This window comes from Ziziphus jujuba, chromosome 12 (genome assembly GCF_031755915.1).
Source record: "Ziziphus jujuba cultivar Dongzao chromosome 12, ASM3175591v1".
Classification (NCBI taxonomy): Eukaryota; Viridiplantae; Streptophyta; class Magnoliopsida; order Rosales; family Rhamnaceae; genus Ziziphus; species Ziziphus jujuba.
In genome coordinates this window covers 21,732,880-21,745,392 of record NC_083390.1, presented here as the reverse complement: position 1 = coordinate 21,745,392, position 12,513 = coordinate 21,732,880, and the positions used below count along the sequence as shown (strand labels likewise).

The window sequence follows — 12,513 nt, the reverse complement described above, 5'->3', positions numbered from 1 at the left end:
AATTTTCACAATTTCCACTAAGAGTATATTTTGGTTAAGAGAGACGGAAAAAACAAAATTTTGATTAAATTTACAAATTCGAAGGTGTTTGCTTAAAGTTTCATTAGTGTGGTAAAATATTGGGCCAATGGGAAGAGAAACCCGAAAAGGGGCTACCAAAATTGTAAGCCCACTTTTTGCAAAGAAGATCTGAACCTTATTTCATGGACCTATTAATGTGAAGAGGGCCAGAGATGGGTGTCTTCCGCTGAGCTCAGACGGACTATTTTTGCTAGCAATGGAGGTCCAATAAGGACCAACTTACAGAGAGCTAAGTGTAAGTGGTTTTCCTAGTTCCATTCTTTCCGGGAAGAGCTCTCTTGGGTTCCGGCAAACTAACCGTGATCGTCGCCGTCTCATTGCTGTAAAGAACTGAAGGATAATCACGGAGAAAGTGTTTATTTTCTATAAGGTCTGTAATTTCTTCTTACTTCGTTTATCTTCTACTTCCCAACTCCTGCACCTAAAGTTGGCAAACCCATTTATGTGGATGGTTATTTTCCCAGTAGTCTATGTATGCCTTATGCTTACTTGTTTAGCTTTTCCTCTTCTTTTTTTTTTTTTTTTTTTTTTTTTTTTGTTTTGTTGTTTTTTCTTGAAATTGGTGCTAGGGTTTGAGTAAGAGATGCAGGAAAGGAGTCATTTTGAAGAAAACATATATATATATATATATATCTATATATATATATATATATATATTTTTTTTTTTTTAATCCAAACCTCTTGTAATCTCAGTCAGCGATTTTCAGTTTTCATTATTCTTTGACTTCAAGTTGCTTCATTGTTTAGATATTTCTGAGTTACTTTCCAGATTTTTAAATAAGTACATTTTCTGCTAGGGTCGTTTTTATTGATACCCCATTTACCCTCCTATATTCTAAACAAATAAAAGTCAGTTTCTTGAGGGAAATAATTTGTTTGGAGGCCATGATTTCAGCTTGTTTCATTGTAGAGTTGTAGTTAGTCAGTTGGAAGTTTATGGATTTGATTGCTGTAGGAAGGAATATAACAAAGTATTCATGAGATGCGCTTTTGCTTTGTTAGGTAACATTGTCATACTCCATGGTGTTTTACAGTTTCTCTTGATTCCATCATATTCAGCACTATAACAAATTTCCCTTAACACTTTCTACTTCTGGAAACTCAATTGCTTGCCGAGCTGTTGCACTTGCACACTAACATTCGTTCTGCAATCAAGTTTTCTTCATGTATTTGGTTTTTTTTTTTTTTTTTTTTTTTTTTTTTTTTTTTTCTTCTCTAGTGGAAGCAAGTTTAGTAAATTGGATTCCAAACAACGGAAAGTCAAGGTTGAAAGATGGCTCCTCGAAGAAAAAGAAATCGTAGCTGCAAGCAACAGAAACAACTTAACAAAGAAAATGATTGGGAGCTAATTAGAAAAAGAAAACGTAGCTGCAAGCAACAGAAACAACTTAATGAAGAAAATTATGGGGAGCTAATTAGAAAAAGAAATGGTAGCCGCAAGCAATGGAAACAACATAGCGAAGAAAATGATGGGGAGCTAATTAGTGTGGATTGGACAGAACTTCCTCCTATTATCTTTCAGGTTATTTTTGAGCGACTACCTTTAATTGATTGTATATCTGTCAGTGATGTATGCAAGTCATGGAGAAGTGTTTTTATCCAAGACCCTTTTTCTTGGGAAAGACACGGTTTCCCTTCACTTTTTATGTCTAATCAGAAGGACAAAAATAAGAGAACGTGCATTAGCATGATAGAGAAACGGGCTTGGGAGATGGAGCTGCCTGAGGCTCATGGAAAATACTGTTGGGGATCATTTCATGATTGGTTGATTTTAGTAAAAGATCTTGAATGCTTCTATCTTGAGATTAGCTTGTTCAATCCATTCACAAGAAGCAAAATTGATCTACCTGGAGCATGGAACTTTTACCACAAGATGGTCCTCTCAGAGCTTCCCTCTTCGCAGAAGTGTATTTGCATGCTTGTACATGGTCAGTCTGGGGAGCTTGCTTTTTGTGTTCCAGGAGCTCAATCATGGCATCAATATAAACTAGTAGACGAACCATTTGAGGATGCTGTCTTCTGCAATGGAAGTTTCTATGTCTTGAGCAATAATTATAACATTTGGCAGATTGATGCTTCTAATGTTTTTGCTACCATTAGCGGACATGATGCTTCTCCTGTTGCTGCTGATTCTGAGATAAAAAATTTGTTCCATGAAGTAAACATTGCCCAAAGGCATACAAATGATGGTGTGTTGAAGTATCTTGTGGAATCTTGTGGTGAAGTTTTGCTTGTCTGTAGATTTTTTAGCACTAAACCAGATGCTGTACTTGAAACAGAGAATTTTGAAGTATATGTGCTGGATGTTGGCCAGATGTCCTGGGAAAAGATCAACAATTTGGGAGATCGTGTATTGTATTTAGGTAAATGTTGTTCGAGATCCTTTTCTTCAAGGGAACTCGGGGTTAACATGTCAAACTCTATCTATTTCTCAAATGATCATGTTGCTCCGTGGTGGAACGAATGGGATTCTAAACATCTTATAGGCATCTCATCACGCCTTGGTTTAAAAAACACTGACAGGAAGGATTGGGGCATTTTCAACCTTGGCAAAGAATACAATGGGAATTTTTGCTTCCGAGGAAATCGAGACAGTTGGGCACCTATATGGTTCACAGCACCTCTGTGGTGGTACTGTACAAAGTTCGCACTTAACTGATCGTATATTTAGCATATGTAATAGTTAAGGAAACTAAAAAACCAAGATATAAGAAACTGAAGTGCTGATACTGCCTTTTGCTCTGGCTTATCTCAAGTCAAGAAACTCGTCTCAGGGGTCTGCAAAACCAGATACCATGGACTAGTCATATGTACAGAATACCAAGTAGAACATACTTGATGTTATCTTTTTTGTTTGTCAATTTCCAGATTTTGCTTCCATAGGCCTTTATGGAACCTTTACTTTTTTAATCATTTGCAGAGTTCGTATCTTCTTTACTTCTATGTTGTTTTCAACTAATATGTCTATATGCCAAATAGGTTTTTTATGCTATAAAAGCATACAAAAGCAAAGAGAATATACTAGTCAAATTTACCAAATAATAAAAAAAAAAAAAAAGAAGTGTACATACTTTCGAATTCTGTTCTTCATTGCTGTCACTCTTGTTTCTGGTGGGTTGGTATTACTTGAGGAACGAATGATAGAATTCAAATTGAAAGAAAATATGATACCTTCAAATCGCAAAAGTTCACCTAAATATTTTAAATTTAGTTCAAATGCCGGAATTAATTAAAGTCTAAATTAACTGTAGGAGGTTGGCTACTATCACTTTCTTGAGGGAAAAAAAAAAAAAAAAAATGGTAGGAGAATTAATCGATGAAATTTAAATTTTATATATAATTTTTTCATGGGAAGTTCATGTTCTTTATTCTAAAACAGAATCATCATTCAAAACAAAAAGGTTGATAAAAATATTTCCGATATTGTCAATTAAGCCTCTGTTTGGTGGAGGTTTTTTTTTTGGTTAAAAGTTTTATTTGAATGTCAAAAACTCTTTTATAAAAAAACAAAGATGTTTGATAAAAGTCAATAAATATTTATTTATAAAAAAAATGAGATTTTTAAAATCATTTTAAAAAAGCTCAAATTTTGAACTTCTTTAAAAAAATTTTTTTTTACCTTATATGGAAATTTAATGGACATTTAATGCAGTTTATATGGAAAAATTTTTTTAATACAATTTAATAAGTATTTAATACAATTTTTTATTTATAACTAAATATTTATTAGCTTTTTAATAAAAAAAATTTTAAAAAAATCTATTATATAAAACTTTATAAACTAAAATTCTACTTTCATCGGCCATACTATATTTCCACACGAGAAAAGAATAAAAAAAAATCTACCCCTCTCTTTTTTATTTTTATAACACTAAAGCTAATAAGATGGATATGCTGTGGGCTACATGTTGGATACTCAGGTCTTAGCCCAATCAAAAAGGTTGATTATCTCACCATGGGCCTGAAAAAATAAAATAATCCAATCCAAATTGAAATTTCGGGCTGGACATAATTTTGCTTTTTTATTTTTTTTGGAAATTTTGCTCTAAATAGTAAGTAATCATTATAATAAAGGGTAACCTGCTATAGCCGGTATGGAAACCGGGAAGCTGGCGCTTTCCGACAAGCCAACCGCGGTCCAGCTCTTTTGTCCGCGCAGCAGACCCATTTTGTCAATCGCCTTCAGTTTCTAGGTCCCACCCACACTTCCCGCCTAAAAACTTACATACTTCGCAGACCACAGAAACATCATACAACCCAAAACTCCAATCCAATAAAACCCCTCAACGTGTCCCAAACTAAACTACTCAAGGCTCTAATAGTGCAAGACCATTGAATCTAAAAATTTCTCTCCGCACCATCCAATCCACACACCGAAAATAAAAAATAAAAAATAAAAAAAACTATTAATTTAATTTATTCTTTCCCATCTAAAATAAAAAGAAAATCCGAAATTGAAAAGCACAAACATCCAAAAAAGCAAAGCCCCAAAAAATAAGGTTGAAATTGGCAAACGAAGCTCTCTCTTTCTCTCTCTTTCTCTCTCTCACTCTTCACTCGAAAAGCAACAAAACCCCCAAACTAGCATTTTTTGGAGCATCCAAACACACATTAACAGAGAGACAGAGAGAGTGGATAATGGCGGTCTCAGTCTCTGTATTGGCCATAGTTATCTCTCTGCACATGATCGCCTTCGTTCTCGCCGTTGGGGCCGAAAGACGCCGTAGCGAGGTAAAGTTTGCTCTTTTTTTTTTTAATGGTTTTTTTTTTTTTTTTTGGTACGCTTGAAATCTGAGTTCCCCCCCCCCCCCTTTTTTTTGGGTGTTTGTGAAGGCTAAAGTTGTGCCTGATCAGTACGACGAGTTGTCGTACTGCGTTTACGGGTCGGACGCATCGACGGTTTACGGGTTGGCGGCTTTTGGGTTGCTGTTGATAAGCCAAACGGTGCTGATTGGTATCACCAGGTGTCTCTGCTTTGGCAAGGGTTTGGTCAGTGGACGTTATACCACTTGTGCCGTCTTCTTCTTCATCGTTTCTTTGTGAGTTTTTATTTTTTTTATTTATTTTTATTTTTTTTTTAAAGTCCCCTAAAAAAAATCTTTCCTTTTTTTTATTTTTTTATTTTTTTCAACTTTATAAATATCACACTGTCTGAGTTATCATGCTGTGTTTGTGAAGAATATATGGGGTCCCATATAATTCAATCTCATTTATATTCCCTAACCTACCGAACCAAAATACAAATATATCCAAATTATAAAGTAGAAAGTATAAAAATGGAATTACACCGTGTATGTCCATTTTAATTCATGAGAGCATTTTAATTCATGAGAGCATGGTTGGAAAAAAAAAAATATATATATATATATATATATTGACAATTTATGCACTGTATTTTAGAAAGCTAAGAAAAAAGTTGAAAAGAGCACTGTAGATTTAGACGGCTCAATAATTAATTAAAGACGAAGCAATGCATTTACTTTTTGCACTTATGCGGAATCCGGGAAAGAAAAAAAAGTAGCTAAGTAATGATTTAAATATAAACGCAATATCAATATGCAATTAATCAATGCCAGCTCTGCTTTTAACTTTTTTGTGCCTTGTCTATCTGAATTTTGAATTAGGTAGGAGTCACATTGCTAGCTGTTTATATGTATATTTGGAGTCATAGTCAACTTAATGCTGACTTTCTTTACACTTTCTTGGGATTCTCAGATTGCTATTTGGACTTATTTAAAAACTAGTTTGTTGCATTCTTTTTGTAGTTCTGTGCTACTGTGAACTTTGTTTCTCCTAACATTGTTGTTTAAGAAAGAAGAGGCATGTTGTTACCAAGTTAATGACTTTCCTGTATGAAGTGAAAAACCCATTTCTTAAATTTTGAATCTCATTATGCTAAATCTCATTATGCTAATCACACACTTGAACCGATAAATTAGGACGAGCTTTCTGGGAGCCGAGGCATGCTTATTGGCAGGGTCAGCAAGGAATGCATACCACACAAAGTACAGAGCAACTTTTAGGATAGAACATGTGTCTTGTGCTACCCTTCGCAAAGGTGTGTTTGCTGCCGCAGCTGCTCTTACTTTGTTGTCAATGGTGGGATCAATCCTTTACTACTGGGCCCATTCTAAAGCTGATACTGGTGGATGGGAGAAGCATCAGAATGAAGGTGTTGGCATGACCAGTTCTAACTTTGGACAGCATCAGCAACACCAACAGCAAACTGGTCAATTCGAGAAAATCTAATTGCGTTCTTATATTGAGTAGGTTAGTTTCCACAGTTTTGGTGATATCAAATGGTCTTTTCTATTTATGTTATAAACGTATATATAGGATGCTGTATTGTATTGTTATGGAAATGAAAATACATTGTGGTATGTTACTGTATTCCAATTATAACTTCTGCAGCACCTCTTCTGTATAGTTTTTAATCGTATCTGGTCTTTTTCCCCACTGATTATAACCTTCTGTGGTTTCCTAGCAATATAGCAGGACTAGTTAAATGGTCTTTCGGATTTATGGCATCCGGATATTGCTGTCTTACTCAATTATGCTTTACCATTATCTAGTTCAAATTATGCGGCAGTATTACTTGTATCTGAAAATGATATCCAATGATGAAATGAAGTGCTTTTTATTTTATTTTTTTTGAGTACTTAGATTCAAGACAGTACTGGGCACATTTTGGGTTTAGTTGCCGACAATTTTGCCTTTATGGCCTTTTCTGCTCTGGGCATGGTTTGCACTATTCTAGTTCGTACAGTACGAAAGCCTAGTGGCATGAAAATATTAAGATCTAACAACTTGTTTCCGTTACCACTGCTGTGGAGTTTCATAGTTATGTGATTGCCAACGAAAGTGAATTCGAACGTGATAGTGGGTTGTTCAACAGAGAAGAACTTTTGTAGGCACTTTAAACAAGAGGAATCGGTCAGAAGTTGCAGTAACATTTTCCAAATTTGTGTTTTAGACCTCCTGATCTTCAGTTATTGGATGCAGCCAAATCTAGCCTGTAGTATGTATGTCTGAATGAATTAACTCCAATAAAGCAATGCATGTCTTTATAAAAATATATATAGAAATTTTATGGTGCATACTTACTAATTGCCTGAAACAGAGCTGCGTATACATAGGGGCTATTTCTCTCTCAACTGCATGCATCAACACAAATTAAAAGCTTCATAACATTATAACCGGTGAAGTGGTAAGCTTGGTAAGCTTCACTTCACCACATCAGTAGTAGTTAGGAGTACCACCCATTTGTATTGTTCCCCATACTAGTTAATATTGGCACTCCTATAATCCTATCATTTCTACCAGGCCATGGCCCACTTACCTTATGTAAGACCAACCATATATAAATATATAAATACATATATCATGTATATATATAATCACGAAATACACTCATATGTATACATGTTATAATGAAGAGACTAGCAAGTGGGTATTTTGAGGCTACAAGCATCGGCCATCCTCTTGGCATTTTCAGTGTTAACCAAAGTGAAGAGGTTAGGTTCCTTCATATACTGGCAAAAGCAAGGCTCATTCTCTTTCAATCTAGTACAACATTTGGCGGAAGGAACGGGATGTAAAATAACCTGCGCATGGACTCAGCTGGTTTTTTGTCGACATAAACTGCCATCGACAACTGGATTCCTCCGAACAACACCAACACAACTACCATAAAACACACTTCCACATTTGAAGTCTTCATCTTTGTCTTCGACGACCCTCGTTCTCCATGTGATTCTTTGTTGTGTTTTTGGACGAACTTAAGTTTGCCATTTGCCAATTTATACAAGGAAGGTGGACAAGATGGACAAGGACCCAAACACTACCAGCGGTGGTGAAAATATATTAATAAATGTTAAAAGTGTTTGAAACTCACGTATGGACGTGTGGAAGAAGCTTATTGGCTGTATATTCTATATACGTGGTTTTGATTTATTGGGTTTTTAGGAGATAAAGCTTACTAATTAGCTTAATTAAGTACCTAGTGGGTCAATTTTTCACGATTTATCTGGCAATATATTTAAATGTAGATAGTATAGCTTGGTCTATGACCACGATCATTAGGCAAAGAGCAGTATATTATACCATAATTTGCTCCAACTCAGCAGCCAGACTAAATTAAATTTTTATTTTTATTTTTTGGCCCTTTTTCCACCAAATTACCTCATCAAGCTGCTTTAAAGATAAGCCGAAAAGAAAACATGTGTACCACGCACTGCTCTTCCACGCAAAATTCAATCCATTTGATATTCCCGCTCACCCTTTGAGAAATGTCATTATCACCCAATCTCTCCTTTTATTTTTTTTTCTTTTTCCTTTTTCTTTTTTTTTTTTTTTTTTTTTTGGTTTGGGGGGACATTATAGCTAGCCTTATGGCATTTTCTACATGAGACTTCTTGTTTGCTACTAGTTCATAGGATGGGCCGTCAGTTTGGTTCAATCGGTTTTTTTCATTCTATTTTATAAATCGTGTTTATTTCAAAAGTCAATCTAATCCGAATTGGTTTGATTCAGGCTTTAATCCAATACAGTATTATTTTTTATTTTTTTAATAAGTTTTTTTTAAAATTTAAATTTTTTTTTAATAATTTGAATATAATATTATTAATGCCTTAAACTAAATAATTTAGAAACATAAAATATATAAAAACATAGTTATTTATAATAAAAAATATTAAAAATTATATAAATATGTATATATATATATATATATATATTCATAGTAAGCATAGTTTAGATTGATTTTGGTTAGTAGTTCATAAAGTTCTAACATAATCCTAGTGGCATAAAAACATCAAAATCTATTAACTTGTTTATTATTAAAGTGAATTTAGGCACAAGTAGCTTCAATCCAGGCAGCTTTCTCCTCATCCTCCAGTGCCAAAAAGAAAGATACTACTATTAATCCAATACCAGCTTTCTTTGTAATAAAGCTAAATTTTTGAGATTTTCTACCGAAGCATGGAACAGGGCAGAAAACGAAAAATTCCCTTCTCTCCAACATTGACCATGAGTCGAACTACACATGCACTGGGGTATCGTCTTGGATTGTTTGGTACCACATAAGAATAATAATGAGATAAGCCAGATGGATTTGACCCAATTGTCCTACTCTATAAAAGAGCATGTAAGTGCTTTTCACAAACATGCTTGGTAATATTCACCAAAAAACATGCTTGGTAATAATTGGAAACCTGCATTATCATTTTTTTCTCCCTCGTGCTTGCAAACAGTGCTCTCATTGTTTACATTGTATAGATAAAAAACATTTTTGTCCATTTTGATCACTTGACAAGTGTTCATGTTTAATTCCAAAATAAATTTGTCAAACTTGAATTTATGATATCATCAGTTAATCATAGTCTATAGGTGTTATTGACAGGGTGGACTCGAGTATGTCTATATCTTGGATCTAGTTTTTTATGCAAATAAAAGAATAACTTTCTTATAGTTTTATTAAGCTGAGAAGATAATGTTTCTCAAACATGCACGGTAGGATTTAAAGTTTTGATGAATTTAACTTTAGTGATGCATAGATACTATTTCCAAGTGGAATTACACAAAAAGACTCATAATAAATATTACACTGAGCTCCACTCAAATGACTCAAAAGTATGACATACAAGCCATATATAATGACCATAACAAGACTAAAAATGGCAACTAGACCACACGCCAAAATGCCGCGATATAGCAAACCAATAATTAAGACCAATTATATAATAATTAACTTAATAGACTTAACAAGTGGGAAATGGGGAGCCACAAATATTGGCCACCTTCTTGGCGTTTGGTGAGTTTATAACCTTCTGCAAGTTAGGGTCCTTCACATATTGGCAGAGGCAAGGCCTCTGTTCCTTGAGTTTACTACAACATTGAGCCGAAGGAGGGCTTGAGGTTGTGATTGCACTAGCACATGCGCTCAGCGCCAGTGGGTTACAAGTCACTGCTGCCATTGACACCTGATGGTTTCCACACAAGAACACTACCAGCATTGCACACATTACTGCTACTGCCACATTAGACATCTTCATCTTGAATCGAATTGTGTGTGTGTGTGTGTGTGTGTGTGTGTGTTTTGCGTGTGTATTTGAGAGAGTTAGATGGGTGTGCATTTTGGTCATAGTGATATTGCCTATTTATAGAAGAAACTAAGGAAAAGTTATTGTCTATGTGGGGGTGTATATATGGAGCAACGTGGAAAGCTTTAGTAATTGATAGGTTGGGTCAAGTAGGTAGGTAGGTAGCTAGCTAGCAGCTTAAAAGCTCACTAAGCATTAAAAGTGGATGCGTTTTGTCCAAATGAAAGAGCGAACCGTGCATCCCGGTACCCTGTTTCTTGCCTCACTCTTTTCTTCTTTTCCGCAATATGTAACGTATAGACCGTAGTTATATATAAAAATAATGCACGTTGCTTAGCCTAGCTATGATCATAAAATTGAAATTAACTTACTTTTTCCAAACTCAAATAAAATTTTGGTTTTGCATTTTCTTTATTCCACTAAACTTACCATATCAAGACTAAAGCTAATATGAAAATACGTGTACAGAAGCCACAGCATTGGTCTTCTATTCTACCAGGAATTTGAGCCATTTTTTCTTGGTTACCCTTTCGGCGATGTGGCCCGTTCTCTCCTTTCTTTTTATCTTTTTGTTCTTTTGTTTTTTTCATTTTTTTCATTTTTATTTTTTTTCATGATTCAATATGTTAGTTTGCAGTTAACTCTTCACTGTAATTGGAACAAAATATGAAATGTTTTCGAATTTCGAAAATCAGAGTGAACATGAACTTTGTGTAATTGAGCATTATAATTTATAACTAGCTATAGGCATTGCACAATTCCATTATCTTTTAGACCATTCTTGGTTTTTGTCTTCGTTTTGTCTTGTAAGCACATCAACTTTTAACTTGTCCAACCGTTAAAGGAGAAAGAAAATGTAGAAAAGAGTGGAAAATTTAGGGTGGAGAGGCTCGTTGAAGTTGAATAAAATTGATCCAAATTGATAACAAAGGGTCCCACTCGTTTGCTTTTTGAATGATAGGCTGAATTTGAATCCAATTGCCTTCACTTTATAATCTTCTCCCAACTGCTTTTCCTTATAGAAAGTTGAACATTTTCTACTAAACAGTGGAGTACTAATTAATGATAACCCTAAATTAAAAAAGGAGATCAAGATATGAAATCTCTACGACATAAATCCTTATTTTCATTAGTCAGTGGTCAGAGATCTAGTTTTAAAAAAAAAAAAAGGCAAACCCACTTTGGATCCATAATTATTATTCTAATTAATTCTAATCGCTTAGATATTGATAGGAATTTAGTTAAATGATTGAAATTTTTGCATGCAATTTGTGTCTCAGTAATCATACTCATGGCATGCCGATTAGTTGGTCACATAATTAATTGACTTTCCCCTTTTGTTATCAAGTTGGCCTGGCCTGGCCTTCTTTTGCTTATAGTTTCTCACGGTTGTTTATTATTATGAAGTTAATTTAAAAAAAAAAAAAATGCATGGCACAACATTTAATTACCTTGAAATAAGTTTGTCTTTTCCTATTCACTTGTTTTATTTATAATCAATAAATTTGTTTTTCATCATGTAAAATTGGTCATATTTATCATGCATATCTATAATATAAATAAACTATTAAAAATGACCCAAAAAAAAAAAAACACTTTCTTTTTATAAGGATGGAAATTTTATTTCATACCTCTTTTGCAAACTTGTGGTCTGTGGCAAATGTCATATTAATTTTGGTGATGAATCTGAGCGTACTGAGTGGCCTTAAAGTTTCATTACTTTTAATTAATTTAGAATTTAACGTAAGAATGACTGCACGTACATATTCTTTCCTGGATCAATTTATATATATATATATATATATAAAATAATAATTATTCTATAAAAATATCTGATTCTATTTTGATTTTATAAAGTCGATATAATAATGATAAAAAAATAATATAGTGCAAATAAATTAAAAGAAGAAATGCAAATGACCAATTTGCACTTATTTGCACCATTTCATATTCCATGTTCAACGAAATTTTGACAAACCTTTTCGACAAGTTATCCGTCCCCTTAGATTTTTCTTATCCAATGGTGAATAAATTTTTATCTTCAATAAAACAAAAACTATTATAATAATAATAATAATTATTATTATTATTATTATTATTATTATTATTATTATTATTATTGCATAAATATATAAAACTTGAACTTTGGAGTTAAAAAAACTATATAATATATGTACTTTTTTTCTTTAATTTTGCTTAGTTGGTAAATAAAATTAAGTATTTTTAAGTTCATTATTTATTATGCCTTCAAAAAGAAAATAATTAATCAAGCTGCTTACAATTAATGCAGAGTTTGTTGGTTCTATATATTGGGGATGCAACGCGGTTATAG

At 33.6% G+C, this 12,513-nt stretch overlaps 3 protein-coding genes across 10 annotated transcripts; 2 read left to right on the top strand and 1 right to left on the bottom strand.

The window, feature by feature from the left end:
* Positions 1 to 238: 238 nt before the first annotated feature.
* LOC107413333 (F-box protein At3g56470) lies at positions 239 to 3,018 on the top strand. 8 transcript variants are annotated; one of them, XM_016021259.4, is made up of 2 exons: positions 239 to 451; positions 1,316 to 3,018. In XM_016021259.4, the coding sequence occupies exon 2, from the start codon at positions 1,355 to 1,357 to the stop codon at positions 2,738 to 2,740; it is 1,386 nt and encodes a 461-aa protein (XP_015876745.2). In that variant the 5' UTR covers positions 239 to 451; positions 1,316 to 1,354; the 3' UTR covers positions 2,741 to 3,018. The 8 variants fall into 8 exon arrangements, with proteins under 8 accessions (XP_015876745.2, XP_024927361.2, XP_015876743.2 ...); XM_025071593.3 differs by having other exon boundaries at positions 1,311 to 3,018; XM_016021257.4 differs by having other exon boundaries at positions 1,307 to 3,018.
* Positions 3,019 to 4,564: 1,546 nt separating this feature from the next.
* Positions 4,565 to 6,461, top strand: LOC107413336 (uncharacterized). Its single transcript, XM_016021261.4, has 3 exons — positions 4,565 to 4,812; positions 4,915 to 5,120; positions 6,021 to 6,461. Exons 1-3 carry the CDS (start codon positions 4,720 to 4,722, stop codon positions 6,328 to 6,330), a joined length of 609 nt encoding a protein of 202 aa, XP_015876747.1. The 5' UTR covers positions 4,565 to 4,719; the 3' UTR covers positions 6,331 to 6,461.
* Positions 6,462 to 9,593: 3,132 nt separating this feature from the next.
* On the bottom strand, positions 9,594 to 10,198 carry LOC107413338 (non-specific lipid-transfer protein 2). Its single transcript, XM_016021264.4, has one exon. The coding sequence runs from the start codon at positions 10,131 to 10,133 to the stop codon at positions 9,840 to 9,842; it is 294 nt and encodes a 97-aa protein (XP_015876750.1). The 5' UTR covers positions 10,134 to 10,198; the 3' UTR covers positions 9,594 to 9,839.
* Between the last annotated feature and the right edge of the window lie 2,315 nt (positions 10,199 to 12,513).